This window comes from Martes martes (assembly GCF_963455335.1).
Source record: "Martes martes genome assembly, chromosome: 5".
Classification (NCBI taxonomy): Eukaryota; Metazoa; Chordata; class Mammalia; order Carnivora; family Mustelidae; genus Martes; species Martes martes.
The window spans coordinates 139,470,740-139,496,392 of NC_137892.1; the positions used below are offsets into that span (position 1 = coordinate 139,470,740).

General features: G+C 43.4%; 1 protein-coding gene across 1 annotated transcript in view; it reads left to right on the plus strand.

Annotated features, from left to right (window-relative positions):
* Positions 1 to 25,653, plus strand: part of ADAMTS12 (ADAM metallopeptidase with thrombospondin type 1 motif 12) — a 291,803-nt gene that overhangs the window by 134,928 nt on the left and 131,222 nt on the right. The window contains exons 4-5 of the mRNA XM_080803336.1: positions 24,574 to 24,770; positions 25,485 to 25,568. Coding sequence (XP_080659462.1) covers positions 24,574 to 24,770; positions 25,485 to 25,568 — 281 coding nt within the window. The remainder of the gene's footprint in view (positions 1 to 24,573; positions 24,771 to 25,484; positions 25,569 to 25,653) is intronic.

The following is a 25,653-nucleotide window of genomic DNA, read 5'->3' on the forward strand; positions in this document are numbered from 1 at the left end:
TTTGAGCTCTGGGATGGCAAGGGAATTTGATATTGTAAGAAGGGGTAATACAAAATCTCGCTTTTAGGTCTAGACAAGTTGATAAGGCAGGGAAGGAAGGGCTGGCTCTTGTGCCAGATGCCTTCCCTTAATGTTTGGTCTTACGGAATCAGATAAAGAGAAACTATGTCTGGAGAGCCAGACAAGCCTGGAGGGCACCCTGGGAGGAAATCAGGATTGGAGCCTGAAGCAGCGTGCTAAGGCTGGGGGGCTTTTGAGACCATTTAACTCAGTGGTTTATAAAAGCTGGTGTTTCTGCTGAGCCATAGTGAGGACTGTTTCAGGGGTGCCATTTGTCTGGCCCTCAGAGACCACCAGAAACACCTCCCTTTCTTAGCTGGTTTGGTTAGACGTGCCGCAGTAGGGAGGGCTTGGCGGGGTCCCTCCATGGGGAAGTCAGTGCGGGGCATTGATGGGGTTTTCAGGCCTAGGGTAGAGGGATGTCAAGGCAGGTCCTGTAAGGGAGGAAATGGCTTACGACATGACAGCTTTGGATGGGTGGGCTCAGCAGGGTGAGTGTCACGAAGTGGATGTTGATACACGAGTTGCTGGTTCATACCTATGCTGTTGAGATTCTTTACCCTCCAGAGAAAAGGAACGTCAGGTTTCCAGAACATGCAACTCTTATATTCTTGCCTGGTCTCCAAATTGTTTCAATAAGAACAAAAAAGTATGTGTGTTTCTGGCATCATTTAGCATAAAGAAACAAAGGGAATTATACTGGCCTCAGATCTTAGGGACCATGAGGAGCTGGTGACTGTGTGGGGTGCTCGCCCCTACCCTCGCCTCTCAGTCAACTTAAGACATCTCCACATTTTCTATTTTCCACTTTGGGTCTCTACATCAGATTTCGTTGAAAGAAAGGGCTTTATGTTTTGAGAGGGGTTAAAAATCCAGAACTATATTTTAAAAATCACCATTTAGAAAAGAGTACAAGGCCCAGCTAGGTGTTGCAGTTGGCCTCAGTCACACTGGTTCATAGCAGAGAAGAGGGTCAGGTTCAAGGGCACACGGCTCACTCCAGTGCCACCATTTGCCATGCCCCTGGGACGATCATAAATGATACCAACAGGGGTCGGGCAGCTTTCCTGCACCTTCCATCATTACAGCCTGGAGCACAGGGTCTCCAGCTTGCTGCGGAGAAGAGAGAGAGGGGAGGAGGTGGCACCCTGACCCTGACCAGCAGCTGACATCCCATGTCCCCTCGGTAGGGACTGTGCACAGGCCGTGGCCCAACCTAACTGCAAGGGAGGCTTGGAAGCGTAGGGGAGCACACGGAACGCTCGGTGAGCACTGACTTCCTCTACCTCACCCAGGATTTGGGGGGTCACACACGCTCCATCTTGTGCTGTTTTTATCCTCCGAGTTCCAGAGGAGAAAATTCAAGAGCAGCGAGGAAGAGCCGCTTGGCCACTGTCACATAGGTGACAGCACTTGAGTCCAGATCTGATTTAAGATGAGCTCTCTCGTCGCTCTCTTCTCCTGTTAGGGACAGAGAGATGGGTCAGATGAGGGGGCCAAAGCCAGATCGCTGGCAGGTGGGACAGTTCTGTGCACTGCGGAGGCAGAGGGGTAAGAACAGGTGGACAAGGAGTTCAGGTGTGGGACGTTGAAAGGAAGACCGATAAGATCTTCGTGTGAAAATCAGATGAAAAGCACAGATCACATATTAGCAACCAGACACAGATGGGATTGTGTCTCTTTGATGCAAAAGGGAGGATCTGAGAGTAGTTTACAGACAGTTACTATAGGGATGAGTGGAGTTTGTCTTCCAAAGGCTACGTACAAACTTGAGATTCCGATGACAGATGATAGTGGTAGGGGAGGGGCCGTCCGCACGTGCTGAGCAGAGGTAAGGAAAGGGCAGGGACTTAGATGACCCAAGTGCACGTGACCAGAGAGGCTGAGCCATCCGTGGCTGTGGGAGTGTCCTCCTTGGCACTGCTCTCTTGGACTTGTCTCATGCGCTCACGATCTGCTCTCCTTCTCCTCTCGCTTCTGCTGTGTGTTGGGCACTTGTCCTCTGCTCCCTCGGATGCCCTGCCTTGGGGGAGGCCAGTTTGCTATTCTGCTTCCGTCACACCTTGCTCGTCACTCCCCGGACTACGGTTCTGACCTAGTGATGCCTTCGTCACCTGCCCTTGACTTGCTTGCTTCCAGATCACTCCCAGCAAATTCCTCTCGACCCCTCTGGCCGGTTAGTAGAGTAGTTGTCTCTCTAGACTCTCCCCATCCTTCTAGCCAGTCCTCCTACCCGCTGTAGCTAAAATGCACAGAAAGGAATCAAGTGTCTTTTGATACTTGGTCTAAGAGAAAAAGCCAAGAAGATCTAGTCGTCTTAGGGGACACAGTGAGGTTGCTTAGGTTTAAACCCAGTGGCCCACCTACCGAACTCCGAGCCTTTACACAGAATACTTAATCCCTTTGCCTAGCTCACTCTTCATCTGTGCAGTGGGGAGAGCAGTGATTTCTATCACACCTGGTGTTTCTAAGCATTACAATTTGACAAAATGTCTAGAGCCCTTGGAACAGTCATATGAATAGTTTAACTGCTGTCTTTTTTTTTTTTTTTGAAGATTTTATTTATTTATTTGACAGGCAGAGATCACAAGTAGGCAGAGAGGCAGGCAGAGAGAGGGGGAAGCAGGCTCCCCGCTGAGCAGAGAGCCCAATGTGGGGCTCGATCCCAGGACCCTGAGATCATGACCTGAGCTGAAGGCAGCGGCTTAACCCACTGAGCCACCCAGGTGCCCTATGAATAGTGTAACTGCTAACTGTCATCATTTTTATTAGTAAACACACAACACAGTACAGGGTCGGTAGTGATACTGGTTTTATTATTTGTCTGGTGAAAGGTCTACACTCTTGCCCTGGCAATACTCTGACCCACGGAGTCCTTTTATCTCCAGTTATGAGGGGGAAAGTTTTACTGAAGCCGGGATGAGGGGGGAATCTTGTCACTCTGCCATCAGATTGAAAAGAAGTCTTTACACACTGATCCTGCGGCTTGTTTATGTAGAGAAATCTCCACCTCAGATCGCTATGAACAGAGACCACAGCCCCGGGCCCAGGCCGTCGGAGGCTGAAAGGACCGTCGCGGGAGGGGCAGTCTAGTGTCCAGGGGTGGCAGGCCGAGCTGCTGAGCTTCTCCCTCAGCCAAGGCTTTCTGCTTGAAAACAAACAAAGGAACATTCAGGTGGGGAAGGGGGAGGCGGCGATAGACCCAGGATTGCTGAGATAAATCCAGCTCAGGATGCGGAATTAAAATATTTACTCTGGCGCTGAGGAATGGCTGGGTTGAGTGTTTGCTGTCTCAGCAGCACCTCTGTCCTGGCCACATTTTTGTCACTACCAGTCTCGAAGCCTGTGAAGCCTTTTAAATTACCAACACTTAGCCTTTTGCAGGTGGAAAGCCAGATTTGGAGAAAAGGAGCCCCTTTCGTCCTGGGAGGTCATGAACCCTTTGCTCTATCCATGCGGGAACTGTCTGGAAAGGAGAAGACAAGGATCCCTGTCATGCGCCACCCCACCTCCTGATCTGAACACTATTCCAACTGATGGACTGGATCTGTTTTTTTTTTTTTTTTAAACTCTTTCATCTATTTAACTTAAAAAAGTTATCAAATATAAGTGCACAGTTTATAGTTTTCACAAACTGAACACACCCACATAACTAACATCCAGATCAAGACCAGAACTTGACCAGCCCTCTAGAAGCCTTCCTGTGCCTTTGCTCTCCCCTGATTTCTACCAGAATAGATCCCTTTTGCCCATTTGGTACTTTGTAAAATGCAATAACTCAGTATACACTCCTTTGTACCTGGCTTTTCTCCCTCAGCATCACACTGGTGAGATTCATCCATAAAATTTCCTGTGGTTGGAGATGATTCTTTGCTGTAGAGAGGCCCATCAGGTGAATGCTGTGGTGCACATTTGGGGTGGGGTGTGTGTGTGTGTGTGTGTGTGTGTGTGTAATACACACACATAGGCATTGCTGGGTTGTACAGTATGCCTACGCTCAACTTTCATTGATCCTACAGTTTCACCCACTGGGTTGTCCCAGTTTGGTGATGGGGGTTCCATTTACTCTCCACTCAGCTTTCGTCTCCCTAGATTCTAGGCCAGGATGACAGCCTGCACACAGACTAAGCACATACAACAGGGAACATGCAATGCTGCTTCAAACAGGCAGGCGTAGCCTTCTTTTCAAAGTAGAGCTGGGATTGTTCCTGCTCACCTCAGCTGCTCGCTGTCTGGCTGATGACACGTTTCCTTCAGTCATCAAGTCCCTCGTGATAGAAACACAGATCAGATCCTTGGTTCTGGTTTTCCTTAAACTGTTGACGATCCTGCCGAACATCTTTTTATTCATGGCTGCTGTCAAAAGACTAAATCTCCATGACCTGTTTATGACAGGAAGGGTGGGAGGACCGGGAATGCCTATTTCTGAATCCAGGAAAATTGCTTAGACTGGAGTTGGAAGAGAAAACTACTTTCTGGAATTGGCAATCATATTTTTGGGGAATGAGGGGAGTATTAAGAGCCTGTTTCAGAAGCTTGATACATTGGTACCAGAAATCTCTTCCATTCTCACTGAAGAATTAATTTTAATCCCACCATCCAATTGCATAAGAGTTGCTCACGATTTTAGAAGTCTCTGGATAACTTCTACTGTGCGTATTTGTTTGGATGTTTTTACAAGCAGTGTATTTTCTTGTGGAATGTTTGGCAGACATTTTTAATAAAGATTTTGGATTTGAGGTTGTGGATACAGATGGATAAAATTAGACACATTTTGGGGGGGTAAAACCATATAAAACACCAATAAGTGACATTTTTAAAGTTAAATGAGATATAAATGAGTGTTTGACTTTTTGTGCCCCCCCCCCACCCAATATTTCTCTTTAACTTGTGTTTTTCTGTAATTGTTTAACAGGATTTTTTCTCCCTCTTACTGGGTTTTGGGCAAAAGACCAAAAAAAAAAAAATAGCCTTCATCTTACATAGTAACGTCTCTACTTTTGAGAGAACTAATAAAATATCTGCTTTTCATAAATTAACTTAATTCATAAATTAACTTAATTAATAATTAATAACTTAATTAATTTAATTCATAAATTAACTTAATTCCAGCAAGTAAGGGTGACCAAAGCCAGTGGCTGGGTATTAAGGAGCGTTTGTCCTGTGGATAGAATGTTTGGCACAAAGGGATTTTAGATGTCCCTTTGCATGAGGGACCCACTTCAGACCCAGAAGCTGATAGTGCTGTGAAGCCTCTGTAGTTACCCCATTCTCCTCACACAGCCGCACCACCGGGCTTCTCACTCCCTGGTCAGAAGAGTGAGCTAATCACATATGCAACTATTTTGTAGCTAGATTTCTAGAATTGCTAGGTCAGAGAGTAAGTATATTTAAGCATGTTAGAGATACTGCCAAATCGTGGTCCAGAAGGGTCGCCTCACTTTTCACTTGGTGCAGACTATATGAGAGTGTATGTTTTTCTCATCACCTCCCCTAAAACCTGTCACTAAAACAAATTCCCCTTGACTTCCCTTGAAAGCCTCCTTTACCACCCTCCTTCGCATTTTGCAGCATCCATGTCTCTCTTCTTTATGGCTCCTATTTTGCCTATTTTCACAGCTTACTTACCTACTCACCTCCTTCATCCACCTGCTCAGCCCATCTACCTTCCTACCTAAGAATGAACACCCAAGTGGACTGCGAGAATTGTTAAACTCCCATTTGTGGATTTGGGCTTATTTTTGATTTCATAATAACTTACTACATAGATAAATTGGGTAAGTTGAGGAATGCCTGTATAATGATGACGATATCAAGATTGGGACCATTACACTATTCACAGTGACCATGGTCTTTCCCTTGGTCCAGGCTGCCCCATGAGGGAGGAGGGTGTTCATGAGACATTGTGGGGGTTAAGAGCCAAACTGCCTGTGTTTGAATCCCTGCTCTGCCCCTTATTGTCTCTGCGATGTCTGGTAAGGGACTTAGGTCATCTCTAAATGGGGGTAATAGTTGTATTTGCCTCTGGGGGGTTTTTGTGTAGATTGCTTAACATATGCAAAGCACTTCCTATAGGATCTCGAGCAGGACTATTGTCATTAGTTTGGGACCATTATTAGTTCATTGTTTCTCTTTCTTCAACTCACTTAACTATTCCATTGGACAAGAAGATGAAGAGTCCCTCTGAGTCAGACCCGCCAAACTTTGGATGCACAGCAAGGCAGTTTACTTGATACAACTGGGCTTTTCTGTCTGAAAAAAAACGGGCAAAATGGTACTAAAAGAAAGTAGCAAGGGAGGGGTGCAAATTTTATTTTATCTGTTTAAAAATATTGCCTGCGCGAGCCTCAGTTTTTCACCTATTTGATGAACGCTGCAGCTGGCATAACATAGATGCTTCTTTCTTCTCTTCACGGCTTACCTGACAAGCCTTCAGCAAGGAGAGAGAAGCCATGAGTTGCCCCTAGATTTTCCCCTTCCTAAACCAGAAAAATAAGGATTCTGTTGGGCAAGCTCAGTGACTATCTTCTGAGTAAGGCTTAGTTTTGCTAGACTAGTGTTGGCGAGGCATTTATACTGGAGAGTTAGGGGGCCAGCGAAAGTGGAGGAGAGAATCTGAAACCCTTGGGCTTGGGTTGGAGGAGGAAGTTCTGGGGGTAATTTTGGAGGGATGGAGTTTAAGAGGTTAATGGTCACTGTCATGATTCATCCTGGCTAGTAAATTACTCAAGTTATTTTACGTTTATTTTGTTTGTGGCTAAATTGTGTTCCTTGGTTCATATCAAAATATAATTTTCAATGAATAAAACAAACATAGTTCTGATCCAAATTCTGGTGAGTGTGTGCCAAGTTTTAACTGGCACAGGAATGAGAGGACCAGCAGGTGACAAAGCCGATTCATAGAACATGGAAAACTAACCTATAAGTAGCCAGTAACGGGAAAACAAAAAGCACACTTCAATAAAGAAGAAAACGTATCAAATTCCTGATTTAGATAAACAACTGGTTCATTTCCTCCATAGGCCAATAAAACCATAACCTCCGGGTTAGCTTATCTACTGGGCAAAAAGCATTTGTAGTTTGTAAGTTTTCTGCAAATTAACATCTATCTTTACAGAGTTGTAAATGCCTGGGTCCTTATCAGTAGTAAATAATAAGTCAAACAAAGTCACATCCCTGAACCTGGAGAGTCCGATGAACCTTGGGTGGGCTTGTTAGACAACTTCCTGCGTGATAACAACCATCGCCCCTTATCGTCTCGCTTTTCTTCCAAGATTTGCATATTTTTTCTTCCTAGTCCCCTGTGTGGTCTTATACAGTCTCCTAAGATTGTCTTTGATCACAAGAGAAAGCTGGTCTCATCGTGGTTTTGTCCTGTGCTGTCTTTGTTTACAGAGAAGCTGCATACATACCACAAGCACACACCCTCCCCCCACCCCCACCCCCACCAGTTCATCCAGCACGTGTACAACCATGAGGAGCGAAGCCGCTGCAGAAGCCAGAGAAGTCAGTGGCTTTGGTCTGGAAACTTCATAAAAAATCTAGGATTGCATCTTAGTTAACCTCTATTATTCCAGAGATCACCACCCCACGTTTCTTTTAATTCTCCTCAGAAGCTTATTTATTCCAAAGCTAGAGAAACAAAATGAAGACCTTCACCTCCATCCAGATTGTATCTCCAGGCCTACAACTGTGCATGAAATCTTCTCTTCTCGGCTTCCCCCTCCCAGTCCACTAAAGCTCACAGGCTGCTGAAAGTGCTGAGCCTCCTTACTGCCCGTGAGCCTGGGACCCAATACACCACAGAACAGATACATGCCAGTTTCCGATGGTGGTGTTTTTTAATTTTATTTATTTGAAAGAGAGAGAGAGAGAGCAGAGAGGGAGAAGCAGACTCCCCACTGAGCATGGGGCCCGATGTGGGGCTCCATCCCAGGACCCTGAGATCATGACCTGAGCTGAAGGTAGGCACCTAACCGACTGAGCCACCCAGGTGTCCCTCCAGGGATGGTTTTTTTTTTTTTTTTTTTAAAGATTTTATTTATTTATTTGACAGACAGAGATCACAAGTAGGCAGAGAGGCAGGCAGAGAGAGAGGAGGAAGCAGGTTCCCTGCTGAGCAGAGAGCCCGATGTGGGGCTCAATCCCAGGACCCTGGGATCATGACCTGAGCTGAAGGCAGAGGCTTTAATCCACTGAGCCACCCAGGTGCCCCCCAGGGATGGTTTTGTAGGTGTTAGTTCTACACATGAAACCCAGCCTTTGCTGCTTAATAGTGAGCTTATCCTACTGGATGAAATGAGATTTAACTCAGGTATGACACTCTAGGTGTGGCCCGAGTTCAGGAATCAGTGTGTTCTGTTATACCTCTGCAAAAGGAAAAGACAGATTTTTAACAAAGCTCTGCGAACAACTGTCTTGCCACAAGAGCATAATGGCATTGGTGTCAAGGTAAAAAGTGGGTTGTTGGCATTTTTGTGATATAACAAGTGCCAAAGATGATTTGACTCTTAAAAACACTTTGGCAAAGACATTTTTTTTTCTTTCCGAATTTACAGTCTTAATATGAAAAGGCAGCATGAAAAAGAGATGTCAGAGGAGAGCAGGTTCTTACTCAAACAGAAGCCTAACTGCCAAGTAGTGGTGAAAGGCTTCAGCTCGTAACCTGTTTACCAGAACAGTAATCCAATATTCAGCAATAAGTATGTCAAGAACGACCTAAGGAACTTCAGGCCTTTCAGCCCTCTGCTCTTTGTTTTTTAAAATCAAGTGCCTACAGAGTCAGCGCCCAACACAGAAAGTATTCTGGAGAGAAGCAAAATCTCTGTTATCTGGACAAATGACGCAGACGATAAAGAACTCCCCTTGCTAAAAGCAGACTGAATACTCCAGGGCCAATTTGTCGTTTTAATGGAAAGAAAACCACAGTCTAATTTTGGATTCATATCATATTTGATAGCAAAAAATACGTGAGCATTTTTTTAATGAAAATTGAGCCAGCTCTGTCAATTTATAACAGGTTTCTTCTTTGCAGCCTTCAGTGTGTAGGTTTTATAAACAAAGGCACGTAAAACTCCCTTTTCATCGAACCCTCTATATCCTGTTCCCACCCAGGTTTTGGCATTTGCCAATCTTCTCCCCCCACCCCAATCTAGTCTAGTCTGGTGTTTCACTGGGATACTGAGTTACTTTCTTTTTCCACTGATAAAGAAAAACACCTCTGATGATTTTGTACCCACCCAGCCACCCACACATTTTTATACTCACATTTGTTGGGCACTGTTGTTCTTGGTGTATCGCAAATATTCATTTATAATTTTTAACTGAAGTTACTCATTTCTATTTCAGAGTGAAAACTGGGAGGTCATATTTAAGAACGATCTGTTACAGATGAGCCCCTTCAGACATGAGCAAAGTTCTTAAACACAAATAACACAACCTACCACTCTCCCTTTTATGTACACATGCCAGTAGCTTGTGGCTTCAGCTCCACAACTGGGTCACACATGCAGATACAGACACAGACACATATCAGACCCACCCACCCACCAACCCCCTGCTGTCTGGAGTAAAAAAAAAAAAAAAAAGAACTCTCACAAGTCAACAGACTCTGAGACTAGAATAGCTAGCTACATTTTATAAAGGTCTTTTTCCCAGAAATAGCTATAGACCATTACTTTATCAGACATTCAGATACAAATAAGTAGTATCACAATCAAGCCCATAATCTGGTCTCTGCCTCGAGGACAGGTGTCCAGCCAAGTCAACCACACTGCCACCTGGCAGAGGACATCAATGTCAAGGTAGACATTCTCACTCTGAAGGACAGTAACCAGAGCAACTAGGCCTTAACTTTGTTGTTGTGGTTGTTGTTTTTCAGGTCTCATAATTAGTTTTGCTTCTCTTGACCAGTGGATTTTTGTCATATCAGCATTTGTCCGACTTAAACAACTAACATGTTTCTCTTTTTTTTTAGTGACAGCTGTAACTGTAGCTAAGTTTGTAGACCAACCAAAGCCAAAAAGATAGAAGATAATAACCAGTTTGTTAATTAGTGTCATTATTTTTCACTCATTTTACCTTTCCCTCTTATTCTTTTTTTTGGGGGGGGGTGGCTATTGTCTGACTTGAGTTAACCAGGTGATAACTAAAGAGAGTGTCTACCTTCGGGAGCCATGTTAACCCCTTTGTGAAATAAAGCAGGGCGTGTATAGATATGAATTAAAGACCCGTTCTGGGTCCATTCTCAGCCTCCAGTTTGTGATGCCCTTTCGTAGTTTTGAAGATCAAAAGTGCTTTAGAATGAATCAGAAAAAGATGTTCTGGCTTTAAATCTGTGATTTCGAAAAGCTCTTTGTAAGAACTAATAAGGACATTATTTTGTATGTTGCGGGCTTCTGCTGACTCTGTTCTGCTGGCTTCCCTAGAACTCGGCTTCTCAGCAATGAGCCGTCGGACACAGCCATCTACATCTTGATAAGACAATGTGTGCTAAGTGTAGCTCCCTGATTGGCCCTTTTGATAATACTGACTTTTCCCTTTGTTGCATTTTATGCTATGAATCAAACTCTAAGATCTGCGTGGGTAGCAACTCCTTAGTTTCAGAAACATCAATTTAGGGCTTTAAGGCCCCAGATTACAGACCTTCCCCATATACAAATCCAGTGTGGAATTTAGGGAATTTGACTAGTATTTGTTCAAAATCAAGATGGGGATCTCTACTAAGTTCCAAATTTATTTTAAAATGAAGCCAAGCTACATGAAGTCTAGGCAGACTCCTGTGTTCTGCCGTGACCTGAACTGCCGTTGGGTCCAGGCCACAATCCAGCCAGTGGTCCACAGGCGACTCCGCAGTCCCCAGACCAGATGTTGGATTGGGGGAGCCAAAGCTCCAGTGAGCCGCGGGAAGAGATGAGTTTATCTCATTTGGATCCATCTCTCTGTACAAGAGGAGCTCTCAATGGGCTCAAGAGGAATGGGGTTTTAGTCGAGAGGCCAAACTAGTTTGTCCTTGCCAGTTTATTACATGAGTAGTCATAGCGCGTCTGCTTCACTGATCTTGGACTTGGCTCTCTGTCTGTCCTTTACCTTGTTAAGCCTCTTGGACCCCCTTCCTCACCTCTGGCACCCCTAAGACCCATGGCAACTTTCACTCATACTCCGCTGAACCCACGCCCCTTTGAGCTGCAGACTCATCCCACACCGGCAAGAGGCAGATCTACTCCGAAGATGGGGGTTCTGTGACTTCATTTTCGCAACCTGCTTTTCCTTCTGCGTGCAGTTCTTTTCTGTCCCCCGTCACCTTTGTCTGTATTTGAGGCTTACCTTTGAAGAGCACCGGACAGCTTAACTCTGGCTTCGTACATGTTTCTGAGTGAGACGTTGAGACCTGCTCTTATCATCCAAAGCCCCGAGGCTACCTTTGCTATTAATTGACGATGACTAGATTTTTGCAGCCAGTTTTTTTTTAATCGAATTAATTCTTAACAGTAATAGCTAACATTTATTAAATTTGTTACAGTGTGTCTGCTACTGTTAGAGGTATTTTTTGCATCAGCTCATTTAATGCTCGTAATAATTCCATCAGATAAATTCCGGTGTGTTCTGTTTCTAGATGAGGAAACTAAGGCCAAGGGAGGTAACTCACAGTCAGTTAGGAGCTCCTAGGAAGCAGTGCTGATTTGGCTTTGAGATCCTGCACCTAAACATCATTCTGACCTCAGGAGGGAGATTAAGATACAGATGTGTGCTCTGCCTGTGTGCTCGGGGCCCTCTGTCTCTCCAGGCTCTGTTCCGTTCTCTGTAGGGAGTAATAATCATACCTGGGTTTCAAAGATAACTAGCACTGTAGTTGTCGCCTATAGCCACGGTCAGCGAGGAGAGTGGCCGGGCATGGGGGGAGGCCGTCATGATTGTCACCTGAGGGGTTTGGCATTTCGCCTCTGTAGCGCGGTGTTCCCTTGTGTATCTGTTGACCTACTCCGTTCTCTCTGAGAACGGTGAGGGGCTGTGGTGTTGGGGCCATGCAGTGTGTTTGGAAGGGCTCCAGACTCTGTTTGTGTAGCCTGGACCCCAGGTCCCTGAGGCCTGGCCGTCCCAGCTGCAACTCTGCAAGGGCTTTAATTGAGAGTTTCCTGAGCCACTTGTGTGACTGATCCAAAGTATGTCACATGTGTTTCAAAATAATAATTGGAAAGAAAACACAAACAGCAAGTCAGCTGTACAAATTGTACGATATCTAACAATGGGACCAGGTTACCAATGGTTGTGACCCCTGGCAGGAATCAGTAATAATGTGCCTTGGAAAGTTCCATGTTAATTTGGATGGGGAAGGTGGGGTGAGTCTAGAATTGGGGGATGGTTCAGGCAATAATCTGAGTAGGGCAAGTGAGGTACTCACTGGGCTGGGATTTGAATGTGAAGGACATTGTCTGGGTCCTGAGCTGGGGATAAAGTCCCTGCCTTTAAATATGGTTTCTGCCTTCAAAGTACTTCTAGTCTAGTGGTGGAGATTGTCGTTAATGTATAAACACTCAAATAAATCTGAAATTGCAAGTGTGATCAGTACTTGGAGAGGGAGTATGTCATGGGACGAGAGCCCTGCATCTATGGGAGATTTATTCTAGGTAGGGAGGTTGGATAAAGGCTGATGAGGAAGGGACTTTTGAGCTGAGATCTGAAGGAGGACTGGGAGACAGGGAGATGAAGGAGGAAAGAAAGAGCATGACAGGCAGAACAAACAGCATCCAAATGTGAAAGCCCTAATGTGGGACAGAGCAGGACGCATTTGAGAATCAGAGTGAGGCTGGTGGGGATGGAGTTCTGAGAAGGAGGGGCTCCACGAGGGGATGGGTTGGAGAATTAGGGAGGCAAAAGAAAAGAGAGATGAGGTGGTTTCAAAAGGAGGGAAGTTCATGGATTTGGGGAGAGAGTTCCCATTTACGTCTTTCCTAACTATTATATTCCAAGGTCTGTGGAAGACACAACCCTGAAGTAGATGGTGTTGTTGGTCTTTACAAATGGAAAACTCAAGTCCTTTGCCAACATCATTGAAAACCTAGAGATTTCAGCTTATTGGTTGTAGTGACTCAACACCAAAAGCCCCAACTTCTCCAGAGCTCAGGAGTACGATGAGAAGGTCCTAGGGAAACTCTTATTTCAGTAGAAAAGTATAGTTGGTTCATAAAAGAAAACAGCTCTTACCTAGGAAGGTTTGGGGGGACTGAGGTAAAAAATAGACTCAGCACCATTTGCCACTTGGCACTTCCAGAACAGTTTTTGTATAGGGTGAGTTCACTCGAATCTCTCTTTTGTCCAGAACCATTAGCCGCTGAAGGGTTCAGGCAAACGTCACCCTCTGTTTGACTTACACTCTCACCTGTGTCCCCCAGTGTCTTCAGCATTTAAAATCACAGAAGATGATAAAAGTATTCAATAGGGGGGACGCCTGGGTGGCTCAGTTGGTTGAGCGCCTGCCTTCGGCTCAGGTCATGATCCCAGGGTCTTGGGATCGAGTCCCACATTGGGCTCTTTGCTCAGCGGGGAGCCTGCTTCTCCCACTGCCTCTGCCTGCCTCTCTGTCTGCCTGTGCTCACTCTCTGACAAATGAATAAATAAAATCTTAAAAAAAAAAAAAGTATTCAATAGGGGAGCTCAGATGGGAACAAGGATTTCTTTGATGATTGAGAAGGCATGTACAGGTCTTCACAGACTCCATCACCATCAAGGCCATATAACACTGTAGCAAAAGAGAGTATCCTGTAGGGAAGCTGGGCTGCCTCTAGGACCAGTGCTGGAAGCCACTTTATATAAATTATTGATATCAGTGCCTTTATTACTCGGAGTGCCTGAGGGGAGAATGAAGTCCTAGGTGTGTCTCAGATGGAACTTTGTGTTCGTTACCTTTCTGTGAGCAAAGTCATTTAGTGTAGCATTAATGACACTTCTTCTGTGGAATAGGTTATAGGACACTTTAATCTGTTCTTAGCCATCTGTGTATACCCAGAAAATCCATTGGATCTGACGCATGAACTACAAAAACCCTTTAAAGATTGCTGTTGGTGGTTGTCACTATGCTTTAAGTTGACAGTGACAGGGAACCTGAAAAAGAAAAATGACAGAGACGTTTGGGGCTTTATGGCTTTGGGAGTTTTTCCATCTTCATTTCAAATGGCTTCAGACAGACTACGGGAAAGGTGTTGTGCCTATGGTTGGGTAGTGTGTATCTTCAAATTTTATCCTCAGAAATTAAGTCTCCAGTTGGTAAAGGACCTGCAAGACAGGAGTCCTTGTCCCGATTGCCATCTCTGAGTATGGTTACTGGAAGGCCCAGTCTGTGGATTTGCTCCCACTTTATATGGCGGTCTCAAAGCACCTTTTGCCATGGCTTGGATACGCTCTTTAATTTTGTTTAATGTTACTTTATATTTTGAACATACAGAATATGAGGAGAGCGCCTCAGTAATTCTAGACGTCCATATTCGGATAACTTCTTGACTCAGACCTGCTCCCAGGGACTGTGCTGGGACAGGTTGGGTGGTTACCACTCCCTTTTGAGTTTCAAGGGAAGCTCAAAGGAAAGAAGTAGACACTGGCTTGTTGGGTCCATAATGCATGTAGATGCAGCTCACTGGGTCACACTTAATAAAAGGAGTGACCAGGCAGCCAGGGGTTTTGCCCCTCGAGGGAAACCAGAAGAGGATGAAGGTTCTAAGGGTGGTTGGATGTTAGGAAGCAAAATCTGGAGAAATTCCCCTAGCAAGTGACAGCCCAGCTGGACATTTTTGTAGGCTCACTGTATCTGATTTACTTTGTCTTACTTGTTTGTATTTACTTATGCATACCTCTCTAATCTCCATTCCTGGAATTATATCATGCATGCTGTTATTGCTATGGACAATTTCCCTTTCCCTACCCTACCCCCAGCAAGAGGGAGTGGTGGTGAGTCATCGACTAGGACTAAGAATTGGGAGATTTAAGTTTAGTTTTTGCTTTTGCTACTGCTGTGTGAGCTCAGACAAAGAATTTCTTTTATTTTGACGAAATAATTGTAGATTCACATACAGATGTAAGGTACAATAGAAAGAGATCCTACCTACCCTCCACCCACTTTATCCCAATGGTAACATCTTACCAAACAACAGTACGATATCACAAGCAGGCCATTGACAGGGACATTACCCAGTGATCTTACTTAGATTTCCCCAACTTCCTTGTACTCGTGTGTATGGATTGGAGTGCATTGTGAAACCACACGGTTGTACTACACGTGTGGTTTCATGCACCTGCTGACATAGCTGGGATACTGAATAGTTCCTTCCCCACGAGAATCCTCACGTTGCTCTTTGCCCTGATGCTCTCCATTCTTCATTCCTAAACCTTGGGCAACCATCAAGCTGTTGTAACATTTTCTAAAATTGTTTTCATTTTGAAATGTCCTGTACATGGAAGGATACAGTATATAGTCTTCTGGGACTGGCTGTTTTCACTCAGCAACGTTCCCCAGACATCCCTCTACTTTGTTGTGTATTTCAACGGTTTGCCCCTTTTAGTGCCCTGTAGTGTTCTATGATACGTCTGCACCGTAATTGGCTTAACCATTCACCTACAAAAGGATGGCTGGACCGTGTCTAGTTATTGGTTATTAGGAAGAAAGTTGCACTAAACATTGTGTACTGGTTTTTGGGTGAATATAAATTCTCATTTCTCTAGGGTAATTGCCCAAGAGTACAGTTGCTGGTCATGTGATAACTGCCTGGGTAGTTCTATTGCATGGCTGTACCATTTTACACTCTTACCAGCTGTGGATAAGTGATCCATTTGCTCCATATCCAATATCACAATAATGATACTGTCACTATTTTTAAGTTTAGCATTCTTGATAGATATGTAGTGATATCTCCTTGTAGTGATAGCTCATTAATTTTCATTTCCCTAATAAGTAATGTCGGACATCTTTTCATGTGCTTTTTTGACATCTGTGTATTTTTTTCAGTGAAATGTTTGTTTCTATCTTTTGCTCATTTTTAATTTGATTTTTTTGGTTACCATTGAGTTTTGAGAATTCCGTATATATTCTTGATACTAGTCTTTTGTTACATATGTGTTTGCGTATATTTCTTGCCAGTCTGCAGCTTTTTTTCCCATCCTCTTCACATTTTTAAAGACAGTTTTGTTGAGACATAATTCAAATACATATAATTGACCCATTTAAAGTGTACAATTCATTGGATTTTCGTATATGCACAGAGTGGTTCAGCTATCACCACAGTCAGCTTCGGAACATTTTTTGTCACCCCAGAGTGAAGCTCTGTACTTCGCATTGTCTTTTCCAGAACACAAGTTTTAATTTTGATGAGGTTTAATTAATCAGTTTGTCCTTTATGGATGGTCTAAGAACACTTTGCTTATCCTAGATCTCAAAGATTTCCTCCTATTTTTAGAAATAATTTTATAGTTTTACATTTTATGATTAAATCCAAGCACTCATATGTTTTTATTATGTTCATACATTTTAAAGTAATTTTTATATAAGAAGGAAGGCTTAGGTCAAGGTTTTTGTTTGTTTGTTTTGCCTATGGATGTCTAATTTTTCCAGCGTCTCCTCCATTGAATTGCTTTGCACCTTTGCCGGAAGTCGCTTAGGTATCTTCATGTGGGTCTACCTTTGGGTTCTCTATTCTGCTCCCTTGATCTGTGTGTTTATGCCTCCTAATTTAAGGCTTTTTCAATGAAATTGGTGTATCTGGAAAGCAGGGTTAGTAATAGCTGCTGTCCTACTGCTAGGTTGTCAAGAGAGGCAACTATGATGGTGTAAGGTACATGTCCTTATTGGGAAGAACAAGTTTCACTCATTCCTCTGAAATTCTTTAAGCTTGCCTAGTTGGCATCACTCAGTTTTCATATTCATATGCTGGGAACCATGGTGACTTACCACTCCGCTGCAGACATGGGAAAGGTTCACCTTTGGAGTCTTTGCAGCAAAATTAACATTTTGCTTCCATCTGTAACATTTTTACAGGCTCTCTGAGTTCACCCTGCCATCCCATATGTTGGTTTAGAAATACAACCTCATTTTAATAAGCAACACATACCACAAAGGAGAGCTAATGTCCCCTAATCACTTGGCAAATTAAAATAGTTTAAGATTAGGCAGTTTGGAATTCTCCAGGCCATTGTGAATTTTTGAAAAGCTTCATTCTCTCTGCACCTTTGTTCATCCTGACCACCCCCTCTGCTCTCCTCTCTCCTCCGTCTAGTTACATTCTACCCACCCTGAAAATCTACCTTCTCCCTTCAGAAGGAAGTCTGTTCTGTCTGCTCACCAGACAGGGAGCACCTCAGTGGAAGTAAACTTGATCTTATTCATTTCTGTAGTCTCAGGGCCTGTCTGGGGACTGGAAAATACAGCTGCTTATCGAATCCAGCTTTCCTTGGTCTCTTTTTCCCTCCAAAGGCTTATCTGTACTCTGATAAGCTTTTAATCATTTATTGTTTATATGATTCTCTGTTTCTGGCTGATGGTTTTTTTCCTTCTCCAGTAAATGAGAGAACATCTTGAGCTCAAGAACTATAGTTTCTACTTTATCTTTCCCCAGAGAGGCTAGTGGAGGCCTGACAGGTTTTGAATACATGCACAATATCTTATGCCTGATGAAATATCACAGTTAAGTATGCGCCATTCCTGACTTACCATGGTTCAGCTTACAGTTTTTTGACTTTATGATAGTGTGAATGCAGTGTGCATTCACTAGAAACCGTACTTCAAGTATTGAGTTTTGATCTTTTCCTGGGCTAAGGTTCTCTGCCTCTGTCTCTATTTGTCTCAATATGGGGGTCGTTAGGGAAGCAAAGCTCCCAGTCAGTTACACGGTCCTGAGGGAAACAAGGGATACACCTACAACCTTCTGTCCCCATACAACTATGCTGTTCTTTACTTTCGGTACATTATTCAGTAAAATTACATGAGCTAGTCAATGCTTTATTCTAGGATAGACTTTGTGTTAGATGATTTGGCCCAACTGTAGGTTTGCATAAGTGCTCTGAGCATGTTTAAGGTGGGTTAGGCTAAGCCATGACGTTTAGTAGGCTAGGTGTAGCAAATATATTTTAGACTAAATGATATTTGCAACTTACAGTGGGTTTATTGGGACATCACCCCATTGCATGTCAAGGAAGATCTGTGTACATATTGAATTTACTACCCCATCTTTGAGAAGAGAAAATTCTAGAGTTTCTCTTTGTAAAGCTGGGAGGCTCAAAGCAACATCTGAGAGAGGAGTTACGTTTGGTAGATGCACAACAGAGTCACCTTCCTGGGCAAACAAGGAGTTAGGTGGATTAGAGAGGGAAAAATCATAGGCTTGACAGACAGTCCAACAAAGCAAGAGGATCTACGAGGACACATGTCAGGTTGACAGTATCAAGCCAGAAAGAGCTGCCTAGAAAACAGCCTCAAGAGGGCAGAAGTGGGCAGAGGCATGAAGGTTCAGCCAAGACCAGCTTGTCTTGCGTTGATAGATGACTGTAGCCCTAGGACAGGGGGACAGAGTCACAAGGGGCAGGAAGAGCCCGGCTGCAATCAAGAGTCCTGGAAAGGTTCAGAGAAAACTTTTAACCTATGTTACTGCCAAACTGCGTTTCACTGTAATGTGCTGGAGAATGGGATTTCTGGCCAACTAAAATGTGAGTTTACTTAGAAATGTCTTACTTTGACAGCTCTGCTTGTTGAAATGTTAACGCCTGAATAAACACACTTCAGTGATTGTGAAACAGTGATTGGTGAGTGAGTCTCCTTAGGGACCTGAAGGTCACTCTGGGGCTGGCTGACGTGGTGACAGAAAGTGTGAGATGTTGAGTTGATCTGTGTTCGCTTCAACATCCACCATCTACCATGAAAGTTACCTGTTTTAAAATTTTTTTAAATTGTGGTAAAATTGATATAAAATGAAATGTACCATTTTCATTATCAAAGGGTGCATTTCAGGGGCCTCATGTGCATTCGCTTTGTTGTGCAGCCCTCAGCCCTCCCTGTCCATCTCCAGAACTGTTTCCGTCTTTCTAAACTGAAACTCTCTGCCAGTCAAGCAATAGCTCCTCCTACCCTGCCCCCCCCCACCCCGCCCGCAGCCCTGGCAACTGCCATCCTGTTTTCTGTCTGTGCGAATCTGACTACTCCAGGTGCCTCAGGTACATGTAATCATACAGTCTTTGTTCCCTGGTGACTGGTTATTCCACTTAGCATAACGTCCTCAAGTTTCATTGATGTAGCAGGTGTCAGGATGCTGAATAACATTCCATCGTACACAGGTGTATCACCACATTTTGTTCATCTGCTCATCTGTCGAAGGATGGGAAGTCACTTTTTATTTCTTTTGAAAGATTTGTTTATTTATTTTAAAGAGGGAGTGAGCACGAGTGGGAGGGGCAGAGGAAGGGAGAGAGAGAGAGAGAGCAAGAAACTCAAATAGATTTTGCTGAGTTCAGAGCCTGATGTGGGGCTCGATCTCATGACCCCAGAGATTGCCACCTGAGCTGACTGTGCCACCCAGGTGCCCCAGGAAGTCACTTTTTAGAATGAATCTAAGAGTCAGTACTATCTGGTCTCTCTCTCTCTCCTTTAAAAAAAAAAATGGAAAAAATAATAGGTAAAATTACTTGCTTCTGAATGATGTTTCCTTGTCGTTTTGCTCTAGTGTGTGAGGAGCCAAGATATTTTATAAGGAGAGGGCAAGGATGAGGCAGCCGGGCCGGTTAAAATCATGGCTCTCCCCAGTCGTGAAATTACCCAAGCATAACTGAGGAACTAAGGTTTTCACCTATTAATAAGTATCATATCATAAGTTGCAAATAAGATGAAGGAAAACAAAATAACACTTGTTACCGCTCTGGCCTGTGGCGGTTATGTGCTTGGCGCTCACCCCACATCATAAAGTACTTCTTCCTTACAACAATTCTGTGAGGCAGACTTTAGACAAATAATTAAGAGACCCTGGATTAATAACCAAGTGTCTGGAGCTCTAAACCAATTCTGTGCAATAAAAATCCAATCTACAACACATGTAATTCTCAATTTTGTAGCAGCCAAGAATAATAATAATAATAAAAGAAACAGGTAAAGTGAATTTTAATAATTTTCTTAACCCAAGATATCAGAATATTTATTTCAATATTTCAGAATATTTATTCCAACCCATAATTAATGTAAATTGTTAACGTGATACTTTATTTTTTTTCATACTAATTCTTTGAAATCCAGAGTGTGTTGACTCAAACCTACAATGAGATACTGCCTCACACCAGTCAGAATGGCTAAAATGAACAACACAAGAAACAACAGGTGTTGGAGAGGGTGTAGAGAAATGGGAGCCCTCTTACACTGTTGGTGGGAATGCAGGCTGGTGCAACCACTCTGGAAAACAGCATGGAGGTTCCTCAAAAAGTTAAAAATAGAGCTAACCTACGACCCAGCCATCACACTACTGGGTATTTATCCAGAAGATATAAAAATAGTGATCTGAAGGGACATGTGCTCCTCATTATTTAAAGCAGCAATGTCCATAGTAGCCAAATATGGAAAGAGCCCAGATGTCCATCAACAGATGAACGGATAAAAAAGAAGTGGTATACACACACACACACACACACACACACACACAATGGAATATTATTCAGTCATCAAAAAGAATGAAGTCTTGCCATGTGCAATGACGTGGATAGAACTAGAGAGTATTATGCTAAGTGAAATAAGTCAGAGAAAGACATGTACCATATGACTTTACTCGTATGTTGAATTTAAGAAACAAAGCTGATAAACATAGGAGAAGGGAAGGAAAAATAAAATAAGATAAAATCAGAGAAGGAGGCAAACGATAAGAGACCCTTAACTCTAGGGAACAAACTGAGGGTTGCTGGAGGGGTAGTGGGTAGGGGGATGGGGAACTGGGTGACGGGCATTAAGGAGGGCACTGGGGTTGTATGCAACTGATGAATCCCTAAATTCTACCTCTGAAACTAATAATACACTGTATGTTAGCTAACTTGAACTTAAATAAAAAACAAAAAGAAATGCAGGGTATACTTGACACGTACAGCACATTTCAGGTGCACTAGTACTACATGTGGCTGATGGGCTACGAATTGTCCTGGGCTTCCCTGGATCGTAATGTTCTTTCCAGTATCCCAGGAGGTGTGTCTATCTGGCTGAGTTCAGTGTCTCCCTTTGTACTTCATGCATCTCTAGTTCTGTGATGGAAATGCTGTTTCCTGTTTTAGAAGCTCTTTGCCACCACATACCTTCATAGAGGAATGGCTGGCTGCTTACACAGAAGGAGAAATTCCTTTTTTTCCTCCATAATTTTCTATCTTCCCCCATCCTGGTCTCTTTGTCTTCCTTTGGCGAGCCAGAAAATGAATGAATGGATGCATTGTGTGAGATCTTTCTTACTTATGTCATTTACTGTGTGATTGCTGTTGCTAGGGAAGCATTATAGATGGTTGGGGAGAATAACTTTTGGCTACTTGGTTGAAAGGACAAATATTAATGAGAGAACTGGTGAAAAGACTCAGAAAAATGCTGCTGTTAAATTATAAATTGCGAGGAAAATAAAAGTGAAGGGCCTTCATCGCATTTTTTAAAGTTTATTTTTCCAACTATAAAAGTAACATAGAAAACACAATAAAGCAGATAAAAGAAAAAAATTACTCCAAATTACATTTTCTGTTCTGAACTTCTGAGAAATCTGAGAGCTGAAATGGGAAGGCCTTATTACTTTGTGGCTTCCCTCATCTGTTAGAGGCAAGAGGGCACCTTCCTCCAGAATAATGTTTCCTTCAGCAAACAAAACTTGCCGGATTTTGATGCGTGTGCAATTGTTGTTGACATTCTGGTTTGGGGATTAGGGGTTGGAGGTGGGTAGACATGGTGAGAAAAATATAGAAGTTGGAATGAATGAATGGTGAAGATTAGATTAGACTCCCTAGAATCTGAATACTTCTCTTGGTTTTATTTAATGCCCTATGTGACCCTTCAGCCCCACAAATAGATATTAAGTGAAGAAATCCATATACTCGTTCAGCGGACACCTACTGCATGTCAGAAGACACCAGGCTCAGTGACGAGTGTTGAGTTACAGCCCTACTATATTTACAAAATAGTGTATTCAACTTACAAAAATGTTTTTTGTAAAATAGGAAATGTTGCAGAGTGTAGAGTCTCCCTATGTGTTGTAAGAATCTGTTTCCTAGGGGCACCCGGGTGGCTCAGTGGGCTAAGCCGCTGCCTTCGGTCATGCTCAGGTCATGATCTCAGGGTCCTGGGATCGAGTCCCACATCGGGGTCTCTGCTCAGCGGAGAGCCTGCTTCCCCTCTCTCTCTGCCTACTTGTGATCTCTCTCTCTCTCTGTCAAATAAATAAATAAATAAAAATCTTAAAAAAAAAAAAAAAAAGAAGAATCTGTTTCCTAAATAGTCTAAAGTCACTGGAAGCACTAAATACAGCATTTTTCCTTAGCCTTCTCAGATATCACACACTTGACAAAGTAATTCAAGGCAGGGAGAACTCAGGAAACATGAATTATAATCCTAGGGGACATTATATCTGATGCAATCATGGACCGCTTTGCTCTTGTGACAAGTGCCAAAAAGAGAGATTGCAATTTGCTTTTTTCTAGTAGAGGTCATGATGATATTATCATTGTCATGAACCAAAGCAGGATTTTAACTATTCTCAAATGTAGAAAATAAATGGATTTGCCACTTAATTCTCTTATCTCAAAGCTCGATGTTTCATTTAATCTTCAGCCTGGGTCATCCTGCTGGTCTGGACTGCATCCTCCTGAGGAGGAGCCTTTCTTTACAAGGGAGACCTGGATCTGTGTCTCAGTCATCTGTGTCACTCAGCAGCTATAAATCCCACCCGCTTTCTTTCCCTTCCTCATCCTCCGACAGAAATGTGCTGATACATTTCTCCCAATGAAGACCAGCATGGAAGAGGCAGCTAGGGGCAAAAGACGATGAAGAAAACCAAAAATTTAATAATCAACCAAGCAGAATAATGAGTCCCAGCAAGCTGAGATGTTGGTAGGACTCCAATGACAGCCTTTCCTTAGCTTAAGTAAGAAAATGGTGAATAACTGAGGGCTTTCATCCTTCACCCGAGACATCATGAAAGGCATCTTACACAGCCTCTAGGTCCTCGGTGGTGAGTTCTCCATTTCTGAAGGTGTTTAGAAAGAGTTTATTCCTTCACAGTTACATTTTCATGTTGAATCTAGAATTCTGCCAGCTTATAAATAACTAGCTATACTGCAGTGTAAGCAGGGAAGTCAGTACACTCTTCCCAAGCTCTCTTGATCTTGGGACTTGTAGTTTCAGACCTCTTCTTAATACCTAATGTTCCAGGCTGCATCACTTAGGAAATACAGCTTTTGAGGATTCCTGGCTCAGGAAGGAAGTCAGATTAAATGACTGCTGAAGCTTCTTCAGATGACAAGGATCCATCAATCTAAGAGGATCTTATGATTATGTCTCTTTCTTTCTTTCTTCCTTCTTCTTCTTCTTTTTTTTGGGGGGGGGGTAACTACTCCTCCGTGTGTTCTGACCTCATACAGACAGTGAAAGTGAGCAAGTGGAAAGGGTTACAGAGCAGAACCGTCATGCTCTCTACCTTTTGCCTTCTTAAAGGACATGCAGCTGCTTCTCCAGCTTACATGTTCTCCAGTTGTATGCACGTTTCCTTGGTGGGAGACTACAATGTAGAGTATATGAAAAATGCATGATTTTAGGGCATAGAAAACCTTGGATCTTCTGGACCTTGTGGGCTGTGTGACTCTGGGGAAATTATTGAACCAGGCATTTTGAACATAAATTTTCCCATATGCAAAACAGAGTTAGAAGTACATCCCTCAAATGCTTGTGAGGATAAACAACTTGGTGTTTTAAAACCTTGTACTGGGGCGCCTGGGTGGCTCAGTGGGTTAAAGCCTCTGCCTTCAGCTCAGGTCATGATCCCAGGGTCCTGGGATCGAGCCCCACATCGGGCTCTCTGCTCCACAGGAAGCCTGCTTCCCTTCCTCTCTCTCTGCCTGCCTCTCTGCCTACTTGTGGTTTCTGTCTGTCAAATAAATAAATAAAATCTTAAAAAAAAAAAAACAACAAAACCTCGTACTGCTTTGCGCATAGTAGGCACTGAATAATTTAGAGGAGGAGGAGAAGAAAAAGTTCCCAATTTTTATTATAACACCTTTTTGATAGTGAGGGACCTGTTTAATGAAATAGGTAATACTTATTTCAAAGAAGTACTTTGAACCTCTCTATAAGATACAGATTTCCGTTATCTTGGTCCTAATCATTCAACTCAGTCCCTTCCTCCATTTCAGACGTGTATATGAGAACACTGCGTTCCTACATTGTTAAACGTAAATTAAACTTACGGCCTTGCATCCTTAAAACATAGGTAGGTAGGATGTGCGAGATACACAGTGTTAGCCCACTGTCTCCTGTTTAATGTTTAGATGGTCTTGCCACCTCCCAGAAGCTGGAGCGACAGCGAGAAGAGTGGGAGAGGAGCCAGTGGCCCAGGAGAAGCCTGTCTCGGCGGTCCATCAGCAAAGAGCGCTGGGTGGAGACGCTGGTCGTGGCTGACACAAAGATGATTGAGTATCATGGGAGCGACAGCGTCGAGTCCTACATCCTCACCATCATGAACATGGTAAGTCAGACTGTGGGGTAGGAAGACACAGCCAGGGGACAGGTGTCACCCTCCAAAAATAAGAGAGACCTGTTTTGTTCTTTCCATAGATATCTGAACCTATTCCCTGCCTAAGTGAGGAAGGGTGGAAATTCAGGACCAATTTGTCTGTCTCTTAAAAAAGTGTATCCTAGGGAAATTTGGAATGTATCACCCATTTTCTGCTAGGTATTTCTCAAGTGACTCAGTCCTTTTAGTTTGAGTTTGTCTCACCACTTTATGTGAGTGCACAGGTAAGTAAACTCAGGCAAAGAATTAGAATGTGATTTCCTCAAGGTAGTTAGAATTGGAGTAAAGTTAATGACCCCTGATTCTAGACTTCTCTTTCACATTCTTGATGTTTCTGCCTTCCCAGAGAGAGTATTAGTCCTGTCAAGATGGGGAACGGTGTTTTCCTCCAGAACTGATAATAAAAGAGAGAAAGAACCTGGGTCAAGGAAAGGGTCAAAGAGAAGAAAGGACACAGCCGGTCTGTCATCTTAAAAATGTTGCCTTTCAGTATCATGATGTGGATGGGGCCAGGGATATCTCTCACTCTTCATTGTACTCCCCCCAGAATTCCTGACCTCTAAGACGACATTATTTGAAGTGTATCACAACGCTCTTTTCCCCCTCCTCTGGCATTTATCAGTTGTCTATTCATGTGAGCTAATGGTTTTCCGTTTCTGACTCTAGGTCACTGGGTTGTTCCATAACCCAAGCATCGGCAATGCCATTCACATTGTTGTGGTTCGGCTCATTCTACTTGAAGAAGAAGAGGTAAGGGGAAGTTTCTCTCCACTCTTCTGACCTATATCCTTGTACTCCCTACCTGCTTTTTTCAGGGCAGCTCTTGATGGACAAG